Source organism: Halichoeres trimaculatus, unplaced genomic scaffold (assembly GCF_033239565.1).
Source record: "Halichoeres trimaculatus isolate MK-OKI-2021-1 unplaced genomic scaffold, fHalTri1.1 fHalTri1_scaffold_11, whole genome shotgun sequence".
Lineage (NCBI taxonomy): Eukaryota > Metazoa > Chordata > Actinopteri > Labriformes > Labridae > Halichoeres > Halichoeres trimaculatus.
This window is the reverse complement of record NW_027437189.1, coordinates 9762604-9787528: the sequence shown is the minus strand read 5'-3', so window position 1 is coordinate 9787528 and position 24925 is coordinate 9762604. Positions and strand designations below refer to the sequence as shown.

The following is a 24925-nucleotide window of genomic DNA, read 5'->3' as shown; positions in this document are numbered from 1 at the left end:
ATGTCATTGAATATGTTTTTTTAAAGGCATCAAATTCCACAGATGTTCTGTAAAGTGTTTTCAAGGGAACAATTTCCTTAAGGCTTTTGTTAGAAAAAAAAAGCAGTCAGAACAAGCCATGTGCGTGTAAGCTTGTTGGAGTGTGGTTTTTAAAGCTGCTCCTATCAATGTTTTAACATTAACAATGGATGAAAAGACTTTTAATGTGAAAGAGGTTGCTCCAGGTAATAGACCCACAGAGAACAATCCAAGACTGCGGCTCCTTTTGGCTCTGAGAGGTTTAACAGCATCTTTTAGAGTTTTGACTCTAACCCTGATATCACAGCCAGGGAGTTCACTGAGTTCTGCCTGTACCCTGGTTTCGTTTCGTCTGATGGGGCGCTGCTCCTTCTGAAGTTATACAGAGACCAACAAACTGGTAACCATGCTTTTCTGTGGTAGTAATGGTTCATTTGGACTCTTTTTTAAAAATTCTTGTTGCTAAAAATTCCTATTTCGTATCGTTACCTCCGCCAAAGAGGTTCTGTTTTGGAGAGAGTTTGTCTGTTTGTTTGTTTGTCAACAACCTAACTCAAAAAGTAACTGACGGATCTTGGTGAAATTTTTAAGAAATGTTCAAAATGGGATAAGGAAGAAGTGATTAAATTTCAGAGGTGATCCGTATCACCATCTGGATCCAGGATATTTTCAAAGGATTCTCTATCATAGTGAGATAGGGCCATTTTTACCATATATGTATATAACTCCAAAACAATACACGACAAGGTCACAATAATGTCTGACAGGTGTAAAAGTATGATCCAGATCCTGCCAATATTCTGGATACTAAAATCTGTGATATGAAATGTACTGGGTCATCATAATCATCAACACTGTCAGGTTACAAATTATCGTACAAACCTGCAACTAACACCAAATTGTAGCAGACAGTCTGCTGAAAGGAAGTATAACATTAAAGTAGGACTAAAGTGTTGCATCACAATCACAATATGCTTGATGGAGGTCTGTGCTCTCTGAGTGCTTTTCTAGTCTTTGTGTGCTTTATGTTTCTATGTTTTGTCTGCAGGTTATCACGTGGTATTAGATAAACAATGCATGAAGGCAGTTTCTCTCCACTACAGAGCTCCTTTACAGAAAACAATACAGCATGCAGTGTGTGTGTGTGTGTGTGTGTGTGTTCGTACCTTCAATGGAAGAGCGTTTGGGCAGTATGGTGATTGCTCCCACAGCTACATCCTCAAGCTGGTGGATCGGGCTGCTCTTGGCCCCCCAGCTGTCAGATCCAATCCACAGGAAATGACCCACCCGATTGGCCCTCTTGGTGGCATTGAGAACTCCCCTGCAAGGACATCCGTGTGTGAATTAGGAGCGAGAACAGGAGGTGTGTTCAGTCCAAAATCTATTACACAAGGGCGCAGTGAGCTCAGAGGTGTTGTTTGGGGACGGCAGCTCTGTCATGTACAGTTATTTAATTTGTCTTATCGCATGTGAAAAGGGAAAAGGAAGGAAAGGGTGTTTATGTTAGTGTAACAGATATGTTTGTTTCTGCTATCTTTTATTTAGAGATAACAGAGAGAAGCAGTCATCTTCCTTTATATCTCACAACCAACAGCTAGCGTCTTCATTTTGAATTTACAGGTACTAAATGTTTCATTCTGTGCATCTTTGCTCTATTTCCCATGGGCCGTTGTAAATGAAACAATATCTCTGTTGCTTTGTTGAGATCTCCATTCCAGCTTCTCCTCTGAGGCGCGCTTGTGTTTGTGTTGTTGGAGGTATGTTTGTGCAGCAGGCATGGCAAATCTGTGCCTTTAGCCCGTCTTTGGAAGCTGCTACTCAAAGATTAAAGACCTCAACATGGCAAGTCATCAACGCTCATCAGTGTGTTGCACTCCTCACCGTATATCTTCTTCACTGGCGAAGATGACGACTGCCCGCGAGTGCTGCGTTTCCAGCAGCTGTTGGATGGCTTTGTCATAATCCTCCAGCTTGGGGTTGGGGGGGATTCTCAGAGACTGGGCGATGCAGATTCCACCTTTTTTAATGAGAAAAGAATAAGAAATGATAAGGCCTCTGGGATGATCTCATCCATTCACCCGCTCCCACACACAAACAAAGGCCCCAGGTCACAATAGCTGCTTTTTATCCCCTATGGAAATATAAAACCAGCCAAACACAATAGTGAGACTTTGATGGTGCTGTCATGCTTGCTGCTATAGTCTCTAAATGATAGCCTAACAGTGTGTACATTTACACTTTGGAAATGAGCTGAGAATCACTGCAGCATGCAGCACAGCTCTACAACAGCATCCTCCGACTGAGCACCATTTAAAGTGAGACGGAAACAAATTTACTGTAACAAACTCAACGGTCCACTTCAAGAGGGACATGAAGCCTCACATTTCATCATATGGATACCAGAAAACCTCACAGCTAAGCTATTGACTTTTCATTTAAAGCCATTATCAGACATCTCTTGTTGGACCCTGAACCAATCAGATAGCACAAGCGGCAATAAAAAACTAAGAGGATATTAATACTGACAATAATTCATTCTCAGACAGGTCACTGCTAATGAGTTTGTACAGGATGAAGAGTACAGATTGCCCCATGCATTGATAAATAGTCATAACATATTTTGCAGTGTTCTTGCTTTGAGCAGGTTGCAAGAAACAGTTTTCTAGGGGTTAACTTGAACTGCTCATTAACGAGGACAGAGGCTGAATTATCTTCCACAAAAAAAATAAAGAATACGAGAAGAGTTTTGCACCAACTCAGTGTTGTAATTAAACACATGGAGAGCGGGCTAACCTTTGAGGCACCCTGTAAAAACAGATAATGTGATCACCTGTGCGAGAGGACATCATTACTACTGTAGGCCCAGACTGGAGGCAGCAGCCTGCGTCCTGAGTCAACAGCAAGCTCTACCCAAACCAATTAAAATTTCTCCCACTCAAGCATTTTAATAGCCTAACCAATAACCTTTCGGTTTGAGTTTCCCTGAGTAGACAGAGAAATGGAAGGAATCTCCTAATTGCCAGTCTCCTCGGGCTCATTACTTTGATATAAACAGCTTTTAGCTGGCAGATCACACATCTCCAGTCACGGTTTACTGTGGCATTTCTAAAGGCACAAAATCGCAAAATCACAACTGCTGAGCCTCCTCTTAACGATCCATTTTTCCAAGTATTAGCAGGCAGACTTCGAAATGTTTCTTGATTCCAGACAAAAGACCGCTGGGATGGCTGCTGTTATCCTCCCTAAGTGGGCTAAACATAAAAATGGAGATCCCGCAAATGGTCTAGCTGTTGCTTGAGGGTTTGCGGTATCCTGTTAGAGTGAAACGTGCCTGGTGTTATTTGTGCTGCAAAGCCAGCGCCGAAGGTCTCCAAGGGACAACACTAAAGCTCTTTTTCTGCACAGAGATTTTAGTTTATTTCAGCCAGAAAACCTTTTACTATGACACTGCAAGTCCAGGTTTAGGTTTTTAGGAATCTTTTTCATTGGATATTATCTGAATCTGGTGTATTAATGGCACCTTTCAGTTCCAGGGGGCAGGTACAGCACGTATCACACACATTAATTCTGGAGAGAAGGAAGAAAAGTCTCATGAAAATGCATTAACTCTGTGATAAAAAAAAGAGAAGAAATCCTGTGGGCTTGTGTGAAGAGGTATAATGGTATGACAGTCTTGAACTGAGACATATTATAGGTCACAACAGCCAATAATACAGACAGAGACCACAGGAGCCACTGATGAAGATAAGAAGCTCTTGGAGCAGATCCCATCTTCACAGAGACAGAGAGAGCATCCGAGCTGAACGTACTGCGGGCTTGAGTCTGCCCTGAAGGCTGTGGACCAGCAGTGTAGCAGTGGTGGCTAAATTATTGAATGCCTGCGGAATACCTCATCTGTCAGTCAGCCAGATGCTCAGTCAGTCAGTCAGTCAGTCAGAGGAGGCAGTCATGATGGAAATGAGAGTATTGTGTCTGTGCTTCCAGAGTATTCTGCCGTGGGTCGGACCGCCTTCACCTGTCACTGGAGTGTCTCCTGGACATGAAAGAGCTCTCGACTCAAATAGTGGGTTTAAAGAAGAGCCGTGTGTCTGTCTTGGCTGGAGAGGGTGTGTGATGTGACACAGATGAATTTCAGGCTTAGGAGGAGAGAGTAGTTTTCCTCCAACTCATTGAAGTCTTATCCAAGACAGAGCAGTGTGTAGTAATAATGTAGTAAAGCAGCTATCTGAAGCTTCTGAAAATGTGGCTTGAAATCCATAAAAAGCATTCATGGTTTCATGATTGAAAAGTTAAGTATGCCTTTAACCATCCTGAAAATCAGACAGAAAATAAACAGTCGCGTCTAACAGCAAGAAACTTTTTTAAAAGCCTGCGTAGGTGGGGCAGATTACATTTGATTGACACTTCCCTCGGCTCAAAACACAGAAGGGGACAATAAGCCTCGTCCAGCACTGCATGTTTGTGCGGCTGATTCAGAATTAAGGAGGCAGAGCTGTGTTTCAATCTGTTATCCCTTCCTAGACCGGTGAGTTTACACATGAAATATTAGCTGAGTTCTTAAACTATAATCATGCAATGCTAAATGATGGATTTGTGGAGTAAGCTTGTGTAATATTTCTGCAGAATTGAAATTGCTAACATCATTATCTGTAAGCTTCTGATGCTCAACTAGAGCAGCAAAGATCAATAGCCACAATGGACAGGCTGAAAATAGACAACTGTGGCTTCTGACGATCAACACCCTCTTTGTCAGTGACCACCCATGGTCAACACTCAACATGTGTGGAAAACAATAATCACCCACAGACAACACTCACACTGAGTGTTAATAGCCCAAGAGCTGCCTGGTGCCTTTACCCCCTTCGATGCCAACAGACAATGTGATCTTTTTTAGTTACTGATTTAAGTTAATATCAGGCAGGACAAACGGCTATGCATAATTTAAACTGGCTGTCAATAAGTAATAGGAGTTTCTCATCATATAATTTTTTCAAAATTCAATTTAAAGTATTTATTAAAGCAATATGTTATGTTTATGGATGCAAAACTACATTATTATGGTTAATTAAATACATATATGTATGTATGTATGAATGCATGTATGTAGATAACTTGTGTATGTATGTAAATGATCTTTGTACTATGTATGTATGTATGTTTGTATGCATCAATGCATATAAATCAGTGTTGTAATACCTGAGTTCAGGACTCAGGCAGACTCGTGTCACAACTTTCGCCTAAATCCAGACGACTTGGACTTGTACTTAGACTCTAACACTAGGGGCGTGGTCACACTGGTCATTTGTGCCCAAGCACGCTTCAACCATAAAGTCCAGCTCATTTGGCCAGTGTGAAGCTCCATACTGTGCTCAGGCACGGTACACTTCTTTGGTTGCCTTCACAGAGGTGTACTCCTGCACGGTACACTTCGCGCACAAGCATAAGCACAAGCACTCGTATGCAATGAGTAAATACTAAAATCACTACCATCTCTCTCAAAATTTGTTTTGAACAATGGCAGGTGTGTTAGAGGGTGTGTCGGACCACAACAACCAAACATAAGCCAAAAGACCAAAGTCGTAGACATGTTCTCTGTGTTCTCCACTGAGCTGACTCTGATGAGCCTATGCTTCTTGTAAAGAGACGCTTGATGGTGACTTAGGTGAAACATGCATGCTTAAGTCTGGTTCATATTCGTTTAGGACTTTGTATTTCAATTTTTGTTTGGGATATTTGTTATGTTACCTCTTTTTTAATGATGTATTCATTTCAAAGTGAGGATTGGCACTTTTTGGATGTGTTCCTTTTTGTTAAGCTCAAGTTCCCCCCAGGATACAGAGATGATACAAATTTGGCATTTCGCTTCCAAAGATTTTACAGAAATTGGAAACATGATCAGTGCAAAATGTTGGACATGTAAAAGAACCACGGAGTAAGATGAGGACAAGCTTTAGCTCTAGCAGACATCTGTCCAAGATAAAACCACAAACTATGTGAAATAAAATTACTTAGTCTGCTGAATTTGCTGCTGTGTTAGCTATGTGACTCAACCATTGGGCTGAGTCATTTGGGATGTTTAGTTGGTTAAAATTCTGATTAGAAGCCAAACAAATTATTCCAGTCAGAATAAATTCCTTATGAAAGTAATGTTTTATTTACAAATCAAAATTTCCCAAACTGCCTAGGGTCAGATCGTTGATAATTTGGAGTGAAATAGTCGCTGTATAGTATTAATATCAAGGACTTGACTCAGACTTGTGATGGGGACTCAGATTCTTCATTGGTAACTAGAGTGGTGTTGACTCAGACGTTGGTCACTAAACTAAAGCATTGAATTAGATAAGCTAAAAAGTGAATTAGATAGATGGGTTAATAAATAATAAAAAGAAAAATTCACACCATCTTTCCACACCAGCCAGCTGTGAGGAGGTTAAGCTCTCAGTTTTTCACACATCTCCACATTTGTTGTTTTTTGGCTGTTTTCGTGTTTGCAGCAGAGTCCAACACTGATCAATGCCTCCAAGGTGAGGCTTTCAGAAAAAGCATGCTGTAATCCCCATGTTCAAACAACTCTAAACAGCGACAACATGCTTTCTGTCTTTTGAGGTTGAACAACATATCGAATGTAATGTGTTATTTTGGCTTCAAGGGAGTTTAAGTTCACTTTTTTTTTTTCTTTAACTGGGGTTGTATGAGGTGCTTGTCAAACGTAAGTGTATTGCCCACAGGGGATCCCGGTCAGCTCAGCCCCGTTATTGAGAAACTGGGCAGAGCATCGGCTCAGGAGTTTGGCTGTCAAATCTGCTGCAGACGGGTCAATTCAACCCTGTAATTTTGCTAATTCTAGGATAGTCAAACCCAAACATTAATGGCGGTGTAAGTATGTGGTACGTCCCAAAATAGTGCAAATACAAATGGGCTTCCTGCTGATAGACTAAAGCTCTGAAAAAAGACTCAATATAACGTTCACTTAGAGTGACATCAGTGTTTGGGTTGTTTCTTTAAAATTGTCAAATCATCTGCAATGACTGAGAGCCTAACTTCCATGATGGTTCCTTGTCTGGTTACAAATTTATTCCCATATCACATCCTTTACAACTACTATGTATTTATTTTTTAAGGTTTTTCAAGTTTAAAGAGGGGGTATTGTGCTTTTTAATGTAAATATAATGTGACAATTTCCAAACTAAATTTATGCAAATTTTCAAACCTTAATGTTCAGATGTTTCAGAAATTACTGAATGGTCTGCTCCACATTTGCAATTAATCTCTATGAGATCTTTATGATAAGGATATCTGAACTACTTTCTGACATGTTAAAGGGACGGGCCTCAAACACCAAGCTCTGCCCTTAGCTCCGCCCCCAACAGGCTTCCAGGGATTCAGCCAATCAGAAGGCAGGGGGCTAAAACAGAGTGTGAAAAGGGTTTATTTAAACAGCAAGGAGAGAAAAACAACAGAAAGAGACAGTACAAAGCCTTAAAAAACACAATACCCCCTCTTTGATTTTCTCTGAATTTGAAAACTGCATTTGAAGTGAGATGCCCACGTGTGGCATGAAAAAGTTTGAGCTTCACTTAATAACTCATCCATGATGAACTCTCACCCTCCGCTCCATGTTGGAGTAATATATCAGAGACAGCGCAATGATCATGATGGCTAAATTCATCAGGCTCTTGGAAGTTCTCTGCTTATCTGTCTGAGTGCCATAGGTCATGCACTGCATTAACTGCTTCAATTATTCATCCTCAATGCCCTCGCTTCTGAAAATGCACTCCAGGGTGAGGAATCCTGCTTTGCCATTTTGGTGTAGTGAAATACAAATCCCTTTAAATTAGAGGCTCTTGATGGATTCGACCCCCCACTCGTCTACTCAACACCCTCCAAACCCGAGCCTCCAGGGGACCCATAATGCTGCAATTATATTTATCACCTCCACAGTCACAAGGCGGACCTGCTCCCTCCAGCCTCGCTGCATGAGCCTGGGGAGCACATCAAAACGGGCTGACAGGCGGCTGACATTCATATTCTACATCTGTGCAACCTTCCATATCCTGTGCGCCTTTTCACTGCCGATGAGGGGCTTGTCAATGTCATAGGGTCATGCACATGTATCATGGTCTATTTTTACGCTGTTTGCAGATGCACCAGGGTTCCTCTCCCAGTGCTAAATATGTGTGCAGTTCTTTATCGGAGGTTTGTGTTTCCCTCACTGCTCAGATCTAACAAAACGCATCGTGTTGGCAACTCGCTGCAATCAATTCCACTGTGATACTTTGTGGGTGGTTTTCCTCAAATGCAAGTCTTTTTATGAAATGGGAGGAAAAAAAAAAAAACACTGAACTCCATCGCTCTGGCCTGAGTCCAGACAGACACAGAAAAATACAAACAAGATTAATCTCTGCCAGCTTCAACCTGGAGCCAGGATGAAGGTGCAAAATGGAACAGTGCCGAAACAGGGGGGGAGAGAAAGCGAAGCAAAACATATAAAAAAAGAGAAAAAACACAAACAAAATAGATCAATATAGGCTGACCATCACTCCAGTCTCAGCTTGGGGTAATGGGCAGCCATATTGCATTAGGCTGTTAGATGGTTTCTCCTTGAAGTGGTGAAGCGAGATTCCTGCTAATGCATCTGACATTTTACTGCAACCAACCAGGGAGGCCACAAATTAGAGAAGAAAAAAATCAAGGCCTTGTGGATCAACTTAGAGGGGTGCTGCACAAACATCCAAGCAACTACATTTTTGTTCTGCAGTGAAGAAAATTCTGCTCTGAAAATATCTCCTTAAAACACACCTTTAGTGTGCAGCAGATTTTCTCTCTTTCCATCTTTCCTAAGAAGTTTGTTTTTCATTCAGTTCGACAGATTCCAGTCAGAGTTGGTGCAGAAGTGCTGCCTTTGGATGAATCCTGTGAATGCACAGTTATGCTATTACATAATTAATGTGTTTATTAAAGATAAAATGCCCTGGGTAGTGGGAGCTTCTCTTTACAGGAAGTAATTCCCATTTGTATATGAATACAAAATATTGGAAAGTGACTGCAGCTCGGCAGCAACAGGATGAGTCAACATCAACAATGGATTATAATTTCATTCTCCTTGTGTAGCTGTTCAAGAGTCATAATAATATCAGCAGGATTACTGCTCTTTGCATAAGGGAAATAAGGAACATCAGTAGAAAATGCATCTGAGGAAACCAGTGTGAAGAAAATGTGTTTATCACAGGATATGAGAGGAGCTGGAACTTCTAAAATAAGCCTTAAATCAGGGCTTTTCCCTCTCGATCCTACACTTTCCCTCTCGCTCTGTCGATGCAAATTACACAGCCACAAACAGCTTCTTAAAGTTTTAATGAGTGATCACACTGGACACGAATGCACACGGATAAAATATTCATGCACACTGGACTTCTTAGGGGTGCCTGTGGGATATCATTAGCCTCCTTCATTTTGGAGGTTTCCGCACATTAGTCTGTAAGAAGAGGCAGAGATCACTCACCGACAGATGTACAAGAAGGAGTTTGGGATTCACAGAGGTTGAGGTGAGAAGCAGCAAAATATGTGTTAAACAACTCACCTGTTGTGGTGAGTGTAACGGGAATTAATCTTGGAAAGCTGAGGTGTGTAATTCTAAATCAGTTCATCTTTTGTTGTTAATTCAGTTAATATCTCCCAAGGGTCTGCTAGCTGTCTGTTCAGTGTGCTGAAAAACCGCATGTGGGGGTCAGGATGGATGGCAAACAAACGAAAAAGCTTGGTGCTAGCCAAACAACACATTTTTAGCAGAAAACAAACAGGTACTTCAAACCTTCCTCTTTCATGTCCTCATCAACCAAAACAAACATAGCACCACTACTTCAACAATGAACACATGTGGTATTACAAAATTTGGGGTGGAGCTTCTCAGGGAGCAGTGATAGGATAATGAGTTTAAATGAATTTAACATCGTAAGACCAGAGCTTTTGTCTGGTGTGCAATTTGTAATTCATTGTGCTGTTTGGGATAAGTATAATAACTAAACTTCAAATGAAAGAGGCTGCAAATTAAAAAAAAAAAGTTTTAAAGTGCATTTAAAAAGTGCAATCTAAACTTTAACATATTTCAGTGGTTGAGCAAAAACTTTGTTTTATGTTTTTTCTGTGCTTTAGTTTGTGTTTTGTTACTGATGAGAGATCAGGAAGATTTAAATACCTCTAATATTTATGTTTTCACAGTGTTTCTTTTTTATTTTATAAAAAAGTGCATTCCAAATGTTGTTACATTTCAGTGGTTGAGCCAGAGATTATGTCTTATTCACATTTCTACACTTTATTTAGTGTGAGATTCACACCAGGCTGTTGTTCTGCAGTGCTTTGTTCCTTTCTCTGATTTTATTCAAGGAAATTTATGATAATATTATTACACATCTACAAAGCTTGAAGTTTAATCAATCAGTCAATATTCTACTGTGGTTGTAATAGTTAAACAAAGATACATCATTCGTATTAATTCATGCATCAGTTTATCTCATTTTATCTTAACATAATGAACAATAGAATGGCTCATTGCTTGTGTTAAGTGAATAAGGTGGAAGATAAACATCCCCCCAAAAATCGCATGCTAAATCGCAATTGAAATATTGGTCAAAAAAATTGCAATTAGATTATTTTCCAAAATTGTTCAGCACTAGCTTTGAGTTCTTCATTAGTTGTTTGTTATTGATGTTATTGAACTTGAATCCTTTTTTTTCACTAAAATGGGAGTAATGTTGTGATTTCACCGAATGTGGGCAGTGTCCCTAAATGTGGCTAACAGGTCAAAGTTAAAAAAAAATTAAGTATCATGGGTCTGAGAGGCACATATGTGGACGCTGGGTCTTAGGGGGTTAAACTTCCTGTCACAAACTTTCAGATATGTTAAATATTGGGACGAATATGTTTAACTCCATAATCTGGTGTAAACCAAAAGTATAATCATATAAGTGTAGTGCCTGAAAAGGCTCCAGGCTTTTTTGTGTACGTCTAGAAACCAAGTGACAACCTCCGGTCTAAAAATATGAGTCAATGCTGAAGTGCTACAACCTATAGTTTGTGAAGTGTCTGCTTGAGGCTGGCTCCAGAAATATCAGAAATCATGAACACACCAAGAGAAAAGAAAAGACAATTTCACAGCAGAAATGAACATGTTAGCAGCCCGGTACAAAACACTACTTCAGTTCAAATACCTCATTATTGTAACAGCACACACTGTACGAAGATAATTATTTTTCTAACTTGACAGTTTAGAAGATATTACAATTGCGAGTTCGCCCAATCAGAGGCACAGCTCAGCTGATTGACAGTTGTTAGCGTGGAGGTTCAAAGTTCGCCTCATTTCCGCAAATTTACTTCAACACTTTGTTTTAGAAACAGACAGGTGATTAAGGACTCCACATCCATTTTTTTTTATACAGTCTCTATTAGGAACACACTTTACGACAACCTCATGACAGGATGTACAGGCTGGATGTAGAGTTAGGTAAGATATCCAGGAGGAAATGTATGTGTTCCTCAATAGTGTGCTGCTACTACTGTGGCGGCAGCTCAGTATGTGCTGCTGCCTGTTGATAACAACTAAAGCAGAGACAGATTTAAAACATTACCTTTACCGTAAACAGATAACAACATTGTTTAGATTTTACATCCTCAAAGCTGTTACATAACAGCCTGTTTACGGAACGGAGAAAAGGTAAAATAAAACGTGATAATCAGACGTTTATCTGTAATGAAGTCCTGTGTATTGTAATATTATGTTATGATGATGGTTGCATTAAACCGTAAAAAGCTGCAGAGATAAATTCACAAATATGCTTTTTATAGTTATTCCTTCTGCACATTTTATACTTTTCTGCTTAGGGAACCGGTGCCAGTAACTGTTTCGCACAGTTTTCACTTGATCTGCTTGCTAAGGCGCACTTCTGACTTTTCTTTTTCATGTTTTGTCATCTTTCACATCTGTGCTTCCAATAGATCAGCATTAAAAGCAGAGAGAGATACTTTAATGTGCAAATGTCTGCTAACTGGCATGTGCACAAAGCATGCTGGATACATAGCAATACAGACAAGTCAAGCGTTGCCACCTTCCAACCTTTTTTCTCCCTCATTAAGTCATAATTTTGCATGAAAAAGTGTTAGTAAACCATAAAGCACATAGACCTTGTGGAGCTCTGGTTTGATTGAAGCAGAGGCTCAACAAATGGGTCAAGAGCAGAAGGTTCATCTGTGCCTCACAACTATCAAAGTAGTGAAGGCTGAGTTCGACTGCTGTACCAGTAGCTAGCAGGATAGACACAACATATGCACTGTGTACCTATATATGGTACTAAAGCTCATGCCAGAAAGAGCGAGACAGCTGCACAGGAACGACACACTGCTGAACACTGTGACAACCTTCACCCAGAAAGACAGTATCAACCTTTTTCCCTCAGAGAGACCCCTAAAAACTAACGGTCTCTTTTACTTTACCTACATTAGCCTGAGAAATATTTCAGTCCTCTGCACAGTCCATGAATCTATGTTAAGTGTTCATATTCTTTCAGTGTGACTCTTTGTGAAGTAAAGGCTCGTGCATTGGGCAAAGTTAACAAAGATTGTTTTTTCTTCACAACTGTTCCAGCAGATGAGAACTTCACAGGAACTTCCTGACGTCATCCAAAAGTTCAGCTGCATGAAAGTGATGGTAAAAGTAAATAAAAGATTCCTAAGAGAGGCTGCAGTCAAATGTGCAGATTTTGAAGGGGAATCCACCAGTGTCTACAGAATGAGATTATTCTGATACCCAGTATAAGTAATGTACTTATAAAACACCAGATTTATTGAAAACGGCTATTTACAAATTTATTGTGAGAGGATCTGGGGTATATGGTCAAAGCTATTAACATTTCAGCTATTAATGTTGCCATTAAGACTACTTAAGTCCTGTGTCTGAATGGATATTTGGGAGGAAATATGGCTAGCAATTTAAATGAACCCACCACGATGCATTTAAGACCTTATGAATACTTTATAAGCCTTCGTTGCAACTCGTAAGCGCCTCCAATGTTCTGATCATAGACTGCAAAAAAAGAGGGACGTCATCTTGCTTGGCTCAAAGTGAGGTTGCTACCAAAACTGCCTTCCAAGGTGTCTGGCAGCAGTATAAGTAAAAAAAAAAATCAGTCTCCCCAGCCATTCCAGATGGGCTGTGGTCAAACTTAAAAAAATTAATACACCTTGTATTTGTGTATTTTTTCAGGGCTTCAAAACTGTACAACGGTAAATGATTCAGATTGTTTATTTGTTGTCTCCCTTATAGGCATAAAACAAAAAATACAGAATAAAAGACACAGTCAGTTTTCATTTTTGGGTTAAAACCAACAGGACTATGATGCTAATTCTTTCAGCCTGTAAACGGCTATTTGCTGTATATGTTAGCATAAAGCTAACGGCCAGATTTTAAGCTTTAATACATAGATGATGAAATTCATCAAGTTGCCTGTGAAGGTCTTTGAGCAATACGCCTTTGTCACTTTGATAATACTAGAAAATGTGGATAATTTGATCATTTTAATGCAATTATAATGCTTAATTGGAAAGCATTAACACTTGAAACCAAGTGTATTGTTCACATAAGGACATGCTAATTTACCATTTACCAAATAGAATGAGTCCTCTGTGTGTATAAATAGTTCTTAATGTATAGCTGGAGAGCTGGTGGAGAAAACCAGTTTTCAAAAGATTCTGTCATTAGTTTTGCTTGAGGGTATTTTGAATTATAAATGTTAACTTCATAAATTATGCACGCAGATTATAATCCTTCATAAACATGGCCTTAAGCTGTTACAAGTGCTAATAATCACTTATAAGGATTGTCGTAAAGAGCATTTGTAAGGCTGTATAAACGCGCTTTTTTTAGAGTTTATTTTTTGCTTCACGTCAACATAATCTTTATATCCCAATTTTTAATGATATGTATTGAATTATTCTTACTGCAATAAATTACTTATAAGTAAACAAACATAAAGTTTTTTTTTTTTTTTACGCATACTTCAAAATCTAGAAATTGCATAGCTGGATCCCTCATATTTATAAATGTAAAAAAGTTGCACAATATCCTTTGGAACCAAAGGAAATCTTTTTGGAGTCTGTACATAACTTGCTTTTCCAAATATGGTCATTTTTTAATATTCATTCATTCATTTTCTACGGCTAATACTGTTCAGGGTCATGGATGGCTGGAGCCCATCCCAACGGTTTTTCAGGCAAGGGCTGGGGTACACCCTGGACTGGCTATCAATCAATCCCAGGGTTGACACAAAGAGACAGACAACCTCTCACGCGCACACTCACACCTACAGCCATTTCAGAATCACCATTTAACCTGATGAGCATGTTTTTGGACTGTGGGAGGAAACCAGAGTAGCTGGGGAAAACCCACACATGCACAGGGGGAGCGTGCAAACTCCACACAGAAAGGCTCGCCAAGCCCAAACTTGGATCCCAACCAGTGACCTTCTTGCTGAGAGGCAGCAGCTTTAACCAGTGCGCAACTATGCAGCCTAATATTCAGCAGTCAAGAACAAAAATAAATAAGAGTGCAAAATTGGCAAAGAAACAACAAGTGAAGTTAAAACTTCAGAATAAAGGAACACAATTGACTTCAAACTTAACAATGTGATGATGTTCATTTCACTTTTTGAAGTGTTAAAATTACCCATGATCTTGATTAAACGCTGGGCTCTAAAGGGTTAAAAGTTGTGGGCTCATATTAATTGTAACAATTTTTTTTTTTAAACCATATGGATGTGTGTGTTATTTCTTTCATTAAATTCAGTTGAAGCAACATCAGGAGTCTGTGACTCTTGTTTGTGATTTGTTGTAACCCAACATAAATGAAACTCCCTGAACAGTCCATCTCTTTTTTAACAACCAAGATGAGTCAAGGGAAGAGGCAGCTGTAATGTTGAAGAATTTCTCTACCAACTGTTTCATAAACACAAACATTTGCATTTCAGAGAGTTTCTTTGTTGCTCACATCAAGAATGTTTTTGGTATCATCTTTGAGTGATTCCTTCACAGAGATGAAGACAGGCTGGACAATCACCATCCCTTTGTAAACAGCAAACCAACTGTATGTCACGTGGGAACGTGTCCTTGCCATGATCTTGAAGAAATCCTGCAACAGCAACTTTGCAAAGTCCCCACAGACTTTCAGAAGCACAGCACATGCTTTGACGAAGATAGCCTGCTCAGTGAACTGTAAGGACTCTGAGTGTTTCCTGGCGACAGCAATGACTGCTGATTCACATGTACCACCGACACATGCCAGCAACAGCACCACTGTGGAGAGCAGGTGATTCATACACAGCGCTCAGCCCAGTGACAGGCAGAAACACAACACCTTGTCTGAATGTGAATTTCTGCTGTAAGCACTCTTCAACAGCCTTGATCTAATTTCTCAAACCCAAAATCAAACTAAGAGTTTAAGTGTTAATCCTGAGAAAGGTTCATTGCCACTTAAAACAATCATTATCAATGTTAAGCTAACGGGAAAACAAACAAGACTGATTCTAATGGCTTACTTTCTCCAGCATTTAGCAGCTCAGCTCTCTTTTTAATCCTACACTTTCAGAGAGAAATGTCAAGAGAAATTCACCAAAGAAAGCTTCTTTTCTACAAACACTATCAAAAGTCTCTCCGTTTCATATACACCAACCAGAGCAGGGTGGTTTGAACTGGCTGGCCACAAATCTCACTGACCATCATTACCGTCCTCAGAGCTCTGCGCTCTCACCAGCGAGGATAAAGAGAAATGAGGTTGAGTGAAACAGAAAAGCCAGAGTGTAAAACAAAACTCAAGTCTCCCCAATGAACGCTCTGCTGGAACATTCTCCATCCTCTCTGCTGGCCGGAGAGAAACACATCAGACAATTTCACACTATTTTTCTTCTGAGAGCGAAACACTGAAACGGTTGCATTTAAAAAACAGTGGTATTGGATGAGGCTCATTATCGTGACGTGGCAAGCTGTTTCTCCGTCTACGTTTCCTCTAACACTTTCAAACTCACTGGGGAACTACAGCAGCAGTTGCCAAACTGATCAATAATTTATCCTCTGAAAACAGATTTAAGGACAAACTCAAAGCACACAAACTCATCCTGCTCTGAAAAAAAGGCAAGTGGGTTCAAAAATCTCAACTAAACACTTAAAATCACTTTAGTCGTTCCCATCCCTGATCCTCTGCTCTTACTGGCATTTTTGGAGAGTTGTGTGAAGGCCTCCACTCCTTTCTCTCCGTAGCTGCCCTCTGAAGCGATGGTGGAGACGTAGGTCCAGCCCAAGGCTCGGATAATGTCCACCATGGCCTGTGCCTGGAACGAGTCTGGGGGAACCACACGCGAGAAGAAGTCATAGCGTCTGTCGTCACTTAACTCGGGGGCTGTTGACGCATAGCTGATCTGTGGGATCTGAAAGAGAAAAAAAAAAAGGAGGGAAGGGGAAAGTCATTTATTGGTACTGTTCTGAAAAATGACTTAAAGTTGTCAGTGACTGCTCTTCAAACATAAAAAAACAGCACATGTTCTCACTGTTTACTGTAGACTACTGTAAGGGTCTGGGGTGACATGTGGCAAAGGGTCAGGCAAGAGCTACAGTCACTATACACAGAAATAAACATGATTTAAACACTGGGCTTATTCATTACCCCATATCTGAATAATTCTCTTTCAGAAACATGACAAATCGATGAAAAGTACAACTAGAAAAGCACTCAGAGAGTGCAGACCTCCGCCAAGCATATTGTGATTGTCACGCAACACTTTAGTCCAACTTTAATGTTATACTTCCTTTCAGCAGATTGTCTGCTACAATTTGGTGTTAGTTGCAGGTTTGTATGATAATTTGCTAATCTTATTATCCAAAACATTGCCAGGATGTGAATTGTACTTTTACATCCGTCAGAAATTATGGTGACCTTGTCTTGTATTGTTTTTCAAAGCAATCCAACCATTTATGGTGGAGTTATATACACATATGGTGAAAACCGCCCTATCGCACAGTGCTAAAGAATCCTTTAAAAAATCCTGGATCCAGAGGGTGATCTGGCTCACCTCCAAAATTTAATCAATTCTTCCTTATCCCAATTTGAACATTTCCTGAAAGTTTCATCAAGATCTGTTCGTCACTTTTTGAGTTATGTTGTTCACAGACAAACAAACTCCTGAAAACCCATAAACTCCTTGTTGGAGGTAGTTAGGATGACACCAAAGATTGGATGTAGGATGATTTTATTCACATAAACATGATTTATTTATGCAACTTGAAAAACAATATTCCCTCAGCTTCCTCAGCTGGTTTCACTTCTATCCTTATTACACTACTTGGGGGTAAAACTTGCATTAGATCTAACATTTTCATCCACAGCAAATTGTAAATCTCAGTATTTTCTGTTCATATTAGGGTTTAAAAATTCCAAGAATATTCAAAATTGTAAACTTCTCATGGGAATTTTCAAAAATTTATGTCAATAAACGGAAACTCTTGGGGAATTTATATCAACTGCATTTACCTGTATATAAACATTTGTAAATATCAAATATAGTAATAATTATTCTGTTTTCTTATAAACAGACATGCATGCAAACACGTCTACTGCAATTCTTTTTTTTTTAAATCAAGTTGACGGCAACAAAACACTAAAATGTGGAATATCCCTGAGCAAAATTTCAATGGAAATTTTCTGGAAACTTTTTAAAATTTAACTGAAATTTTCCACCCTTTTGCAACCCTCGCTGATTCTCTTGATAGATGCAAATGTTGGTGTTTTTATTTCACTCATTTAGCCCTTAACTCTTTCTCTGCTGGTCAGAAGAATTAGCTACTTAATCTGATTCTGAGTTGTTCACTAGAGTTATGAGAAAGTAATGTTTTTTCCACAGTAGTAACAGAAAGAGCTGAAACCATGATCCTTATTAATGTGCCAGACTTATTTTCCATTAAAACAGATAATATCATGTGTATGATCTGGATGATAAGCATCACTGATAATAACCGTTGTAAAAGTTGCAACAGCACTCTTAATAACAGCTGGAGTAATACCAAAAAACCCATCAGCAGCCATCATCCATCATTGTCTGACCACAAGATGCTTCTGAGATGCCAACTTGAAATGTGTGGTTTTGGAAACCGCCTCGTACAAACTGTTTCAGACCTGATCTCAAGAATGTCTTTCTGTCAAACACTGGTTGTCCTTCCTAACACAGCATCCAGCAGATTTGATGCCAAAGTTTAAACTGACCCAGAAGGCAGTATTATCACCACTTATGTCTGCTAATGCCATTAGATTACCACCAATAGAGTCGAGTGTCATTCTGCCTGTTTTTGCTCTCCACATTCCCATGCTACAAACAAAAAAAATCCAAACTCTTCTGATGCTGATAATCAAGATTCTTATGTCAAACTTGTAAACAGAGATAACCCCAGCATGTGAGTAAACTCCATCTGCAGAGGCAGACTGTAAGATGTTAGGAAAGCCCCAGAAAAGATTGGTAAGAAGCCATGGAGTAAACAGCTTGTAATCTGTAACATACTTTTTTTTTACTTGATAAATAGAAGACTTCCAAGTTCAAGAATGATCTATCCTGATTTTCAACAATGGGGCCAATTTGTGAATGAAGTTGGCTTCCTTACTCTGACACAAAGCAGTATAATTACAGTTAATTACGGCTATCAGCCAGTGAGTGACACATAAACAGAAAAGTGGACATGTGGATAAGTGGGGATTTCTTTTAAAGCGATACGCCATCAATCAAGCGGTTTAGGAAAATGCAAGATCGTCACTCTACCTAATGTTCTCTTAATGGTTTGCAGGTGTTTGTCTTCTCTGGAAAGCTGTTTTTCTTACCTGAGCTAGCACCCCCGCTAACAGCAGGGAAATGTCATTCTGTGAGTCAGACTGTCGTTTTCTTGAATTTTGATTTTTCTTTTTACCGAAACTGCACCATTATGAGCCTGACATGAGCAGCTTTGTGGAGTGAAAAGTCTAAAACTAATGGACGAAATGTTCAGACACCTGATAAAAACACATTTCCTTCGTGCAAACAACTAAGCTGTCGAGTGATGCAAGACCCCTCTTTCTGCTGAAATACACCCGGAGTCCTGCGTGCATCAATCTTTGAGAGATAAAAGTAAAAATGATCTATGAATCAGACTTTAATAAATCATCAACAACCTGTTGTAAAGTAAAGGGATCTAGTTTTAGCTTGTTCACATTCTGCTTGTTGATAAAGTCCAAAACAGCTTCTCAACATTTCTATCTGACATTTTGAAACTACAATCACACCTGGTGGTGTGCCTGAGATCAATATGCCCTCCCATTAAACCGTTGGACGCACAAACAGAGACAGACATCATTTTCTCGCGAACCCTGGCGCAGAACCTCATCACACAGTCTAATCTGAGTGCTGTATGAATGCCATCCATTTCCGTTAGAGTGATCAAACGCAGCCCGACGCTGGGGGAAACACTGGAATGAGGACACAGCGGCTGGCTGATGGGATTGCTCCAACTCTCTGAGTGTGAGTTATAGCTTTGACCCACAACTCAAAGCGAGTCAAGCGCACAAAGCTGACAAATTGAGGAGCAGAGGAGGAGGTCAAGCTCAAGATGACTCAATATGTTTTGAATCAGCCTTAAAAAAAATACACAACTGCAAAATCAGCGAACACAACATCTGCCGTGCAATTAGACTAATTCACAGGTGGGGATGCTGTGGAGTGTCACAGGTTAAATCCCTTCGGGGCTGTGTAAATTGAGTGTGCCAGGTGAAAAAAAAGAGAGTAATGGAAAAGCAATAGCAACAGTGATTTGCATTTAAAAAGACTCCTCTGTCTAAAAAGTGAAGCATCACTTCTGAACATTTGATAGAGTAGGATGTATCTTAACAGACTTGCTGCGGAGTCAGGAGGTGTTATAGGGTTTGTTGAATCTTGTCCTATCTCCGCCCCAGCTGGGACTGCTGGAAGCTGCTTCTGCATTTGTCTCTCTGGAGCCTCTCGCTGCAGGGAGCCATTTAAGATGTCTTTTTTTACTTTGTGCCAGGCTTGTACTTTCGCACTGTAATTCCAACACTTTGTATTCCCCCCTGTCTCAACTTTGAGCACAAACATTAAAGTCTTTAGCCCGTGCTTTTTTTAATTACCACTCTGACCTCCAGGTAACAAGAGTGCTAAAACCCTGAAGAAGAAAAACAGCGAGGGGTGAGGATTAAAGCTGCTGGAACACAAGAAGATGCAGCCCAACTAATACTGATAAGAATCTGACACCTTTATATTCCTCTGGAGGAGGCTTCAAATTAAAGGGGGTGCAAGTTAATAATTTCTCCTTCATAAAAGAAGTTTATCAAAACCCCCAATCTATCTTCTTCAGTAGATTATAAAGTTGAGCTTTTCCACTTCAGTTGCATGATTGATTCCCAGAACAGTTTGAACTAAATAAGCTCTTGTTGCAACAAATTGCAGCTGATGTGAATTTATTGGGCGGTTTTGATAATGCAGAGATAAAAAGGCAGGGATAATGGATATTTTATCTGCTTTTTTTAATCAATTTCTGTAAATTATTACCTTGAAATGAGAACAAGATTGTTTCTGCTAATCCTTCATCTATATTTGGAATTTAACCGCCTCATGGTTGCACAGGATACCCTTTGAAATGCTTGTTTCGTAACAGCACTTTAGATGAAAGTTCTTGAGATAAATGGTATCGTCACCCTGATGGCAGCATGGGCCAGGGGAAAAAGGTGAAGGCCATTCCTGCACAGAGGTCAGTATACTTCAGTAACTATGACGAGCAGCGTGTGCCCCGCCCAACCCAATTGTTGACAAAAAAAAGTGCTTAAGTGCCCTCTTGGGAGCCGAAACATGTGCCAAATGCCCTCCTGGTGAGCAGAACACACTTAAAGACCCTTTTGGGTGTGAGCACACTAAACTGCCCCTTTGGGCTGGTTAAAACTTAAAAATCTGCCCTCTTGGGTGGCAAAACCCACACTCAAGTGCCGTCCTGGTTGGCAAAACACACAAAACTGCCATAATGGGAGGCAAATCATGATAATCTGCCCTCTTGGGATGCAAAAAAACTGAAATCGTATCAACTGTTTTTGTCTTATTTTCAGTAGAAAACGCTTTTTTAGACTTAAAGATGCTACAAGGTGGATCTGATTTGATTGCACTCCCTCGCCACCTTGTGGCCAAAAGACTCCGCACACTGTCCCAAATTACTTTTTGTGAGGCGTGTGTTTGTTTTGGAATTGAATAGAGATCAGAATTTTTTTTGTGTGTTTTAGACAACTTTTTACTGGATACAGTGAGGTAGGGGACTAATCAGTGCAGTTACGTTGAAACGTGACATCAAGCAAATGTTGTTAGCTATATCTGCAGCCCGTGTAGGCGTCCATGACAACAAGTAAACACTGTCAGTTTGTATGTAGTTTAGTAGCTGTTAATATTTAGCGCAGCTTACAGCCTGGTGCTTTAAGACATGTCTGTAATGTGTAACATCAGTAAATCCTTAGCTGTGTCCTTCCAGTCATCTACTAAGCAGAGCTAACACAACCTCACTCTTCATTTTATTGATAGACTCTCAAGCTTGAACAGACCACTGCAGAATAACTGCTGACTGTGGGTTGGAATGAACATTATCACAAACAGCCTAGCCTTTCTGTTAAAGAGTGATACAGCCCGACCTAAAAGCTAATTAGCCTTTAGCTCGGGCTGTATCAATCTCCCGTTTAGCTTTCTTCTGCTCTTCTGTCCTTTTTCTGTCTGACAGTTAGGCTCCTGTGTCCACCATCACTACAAAATTATTCATAGAAATATTTTTTAGCAGAGCAAAACACAGATCTCTGTGTTTTTTCTCGTCACTACTAAACTTGATCAGCCGGCGTGGTGTTGTCATAGAAACCTAGATGTGCTGTAGATCAATCCAATCCTGGTTGACCCCAACTGGAAGCTAAGAAGTAGCAATTTAAAAAAAAACAACCTACTACCAGCAATACTGGTGCTGATAATCTCATTTTAAAGTGTGGATTACAATCAGGCAGATATCTATCAGGGAGACTTTTGCAAGATCACTTTCAAACTCCTCACAGCCCCTTTAATACGAGCCACATTCACCTGACCAGTCCAAAAAAATGTCTTATTTCAAGTTAGGTAAAGACAAAATGAGGTCTGAGTTGCTTCTAACAAGTGAAAAAAAAATCAGTCAATGGAGAGAAGAGTTACTTGTATTAAGACATTATTCCACTTTAGCAATTTTTTCTTGTTCCATTGGAAGACTTTTATTTTTTTTTACTTTCTTTTTACAAGCAAATCAGAACTCATTTTTGTCTTTAAATAACTTTAAAAAATACATTTTTCTGGACTGACCTGATGAATGTGGCTCATACCAAGTATATCAAGTCATTATTTACTTAAATTAAGACAAAAATACTTGGTAAGATTTCAGATTTTTGCAGTGTGGTTGGCAAAACAAACAAAACTGCCCCCTTGGACGGTTAAAACATGAGAAACTGCCTTCTTGGGTGGTATGAATGAGGCAAAAACGCATGCTAAAGTGCCCTCAAAAACATGCAGAACTTGGTGCCCTCTTCAGCGGTGAGAACTCGCTGTAACTGCTCCTTTTCACCCCTGCCCTTCAGAAAGTCTGCGCACGCCACTGATGATGAGCACATGAATCCAGGCGAAGAATGATTAACGATGCGCTCATTCAGTACCACAATTACCCAAAGCTGATGTCTGGCACCTGTCATTTGCAGTATAGATCAGCGCTCAGATTGCCGAGGGTAATCGCCTTGCTTGCTCTTGAATGTATCTGGGCTGACAGGATCGATGGAAGGAAAACACAGAGGTCTGTTATAGGGGACACTGTTTTATTGATTTACCACCACAAAGTGCAGCGGCCGCCCAGAATAAAAATCTGTTGCTGAAGTCCAAAGAAGGATAAAAAAAAGAGAAGAAGGGAGGCGTTTGGCTGCTCGGGAAGGGGTGTTAATCTGCTTATTGACATTAAATGAGAATTTCAACCTAGGTGTTTAAGAGGAGGGGTGGCGAAGCGAGGTTGTGTAAAGGTTAGATGCGTTCACAGTACGAGGGAATGCCAGGTGAATTTAATTAGAGCGCCTTGGCCTTTCTGTTGCATTTTCATGTGCAGCACCCTTCCACCACCGCGGGCAGCTCAGAGGAGAGGTGAGAGACCGTAGTGTTTGTGCCTTAACCGCCCGACTCCTCTAACGTAAAGGTGATGATTCCTAGAGGCCGAGAACAAATCTTGCTGTGATTGCTCTGCTTTGGTTCCTCTCTCATGTGCACGAAGAAAAGAAAAGATTTTATTTGAAGGAAAATAGGCAGCATATGGCCCAACACGACTCTCAGTTGGGGTAATGGCAGCGATCTATCTTTGCCATCTGAGGAGAGAGAAATCTGCAGAAATGAGAAGATGGGACAGAGAAAACAGAGAGATGTGACAGTGTATGGGTTCTTAAACAAAAATCAAAAGAGGCCATCTTTCAAACGAAGAGCGTGTCGCTACAGAAGGCAACACTGAGAGGACACAGCTAGTGTCAAAAATTAGGCACAGGAAACGAGAGTGTTGCCCAGGCGGGGTTTGGTATCCATTTATCCGATAGCAACGCTCAAAAGGCATCGCTGCAAATGAAGCGTGAGTGGCAGAGCTGAGATGTTTCCCATGAATGGCTCTAACTGGGGCGGGGAGCGCGTCCAGGCAGTTTGTGTAGCAGGAATCCCTGTGCCTCTATTCGCTGCATGATTAGCCTCTAAGTATATCTTGACATCAGTCAGCTCCGTTCGGCTGTTTGCGTCCATCTCCACGGTGATGGCGGAAATGACAGCGGGTTCTTACAGACCCGGCTCCGTAACCCCTCCTGCGCAGTCTGCGGCGGGATGCCAATGCACAGATTGTTCTCATGACACCAGCACAATGACACGCACACACACTAACTGAAAGTATGATCCACAAAACTGGCCAAGAAGCCATTTTGAAAGCCATTCAAAAGCTGCACAGCCCGTCCCTAATGGAATAAATATTTGCTCACAGAAAACATCCCCAGTTGGAGGATTTATTTGTAGCAGCAAATCCTGGCGTTGTAAACCAGTAACGGTCGATATCCTATAAACAAAATGATATAGTACAATAAACAGGCCTGTAAAGACATGCCGCTGTTATCAAGTTTTACATCTTTCCTGCTAAATGGAGGCTCAGCAGCCACGCAGCAAGGAGGGGATCAGACAGCCTTCCCTTTGTGTTTAGAGAGCAGCGCTGTTTGTTAGCAGGGCAGAGGTAATGACTGTGTCCGTACATGGAACCTCAGGCTGGGCTTTAGTAATCTCTCCTCACCAGAGACGCCGCTGCCAACACAGCCGAGGAGGGCGGGGGGGACCGACAGCTTTCCCTCCCTTTCCCTGTCACTCTCTCCCCCTCTCTTCCTGCCCATCTGTGTCTCTCACACTCACTCAATCTCTCTTTTTTCATGACGGTTCAGTTTCCTCACAACCTGTGACTTTCAGCCTCGCTCAGCTCGGCTCTCCTCTCCGCCCCCCGGCGTGTTTCAAGGCCCTTAAGAGGAGGAGAAAAGTGAGTCTCATCTCCCCGCGTGTCTCCCCTCCCTGTCATCTATCTGCATGCAGACATGCCCACACAGATGATCAGCAGACACTTCCTGCCCACAGAGGTCTTCAGGCTGCCAGTTTCCCCCCAAGCCGACACAATCTGCCCTCAGTCATTTATTTGCATGCTACCTAAATTTCCCCTCCCAAGTATCCCTGCATTTTCTCTTCCTTTCCAATTTTCTCTCTCTTCCCTTGCTCTGAAACCCAGCACTGAGAACAAAATGATTTTT

The 24925-nt window shown here is 40.6% G+C and overlaps 1 protein-coding gene across 2 annotated transcripts in view; it reads right to left on the bottom strand.

Moving 5' to 3' along the window:
* LOC141798919 (metabotropic glutamate receptor 7-like) overlaps positions 1-24925 on the bottom strand; it is a 144829-nt gene that overhangs the window by 37372 nt on the left and 82532 nt on the right. For both annotated transcript variants that reach the window (XM_074680861.1, XM_074680860.1), the window contains exons 2-4: positions 16268-16484; positions 1900-2035; positions 1185-1339 (exon numbers count right to left, since the gene is read on the bottom strand). In XM_074680861.1, coding sequence (XP_074536962.1) covers positions 1185-1339; positions 1900-2035; positions 16268-16379 — 403 coding nt within the window. In that variant the 5' untranslated portion in view covers positions 16380-16484. The remainder of the gene's footprint in view (positions 1-1184; positions 1340-1899; positions 2036-16267; positions 16485-24925) is intronic.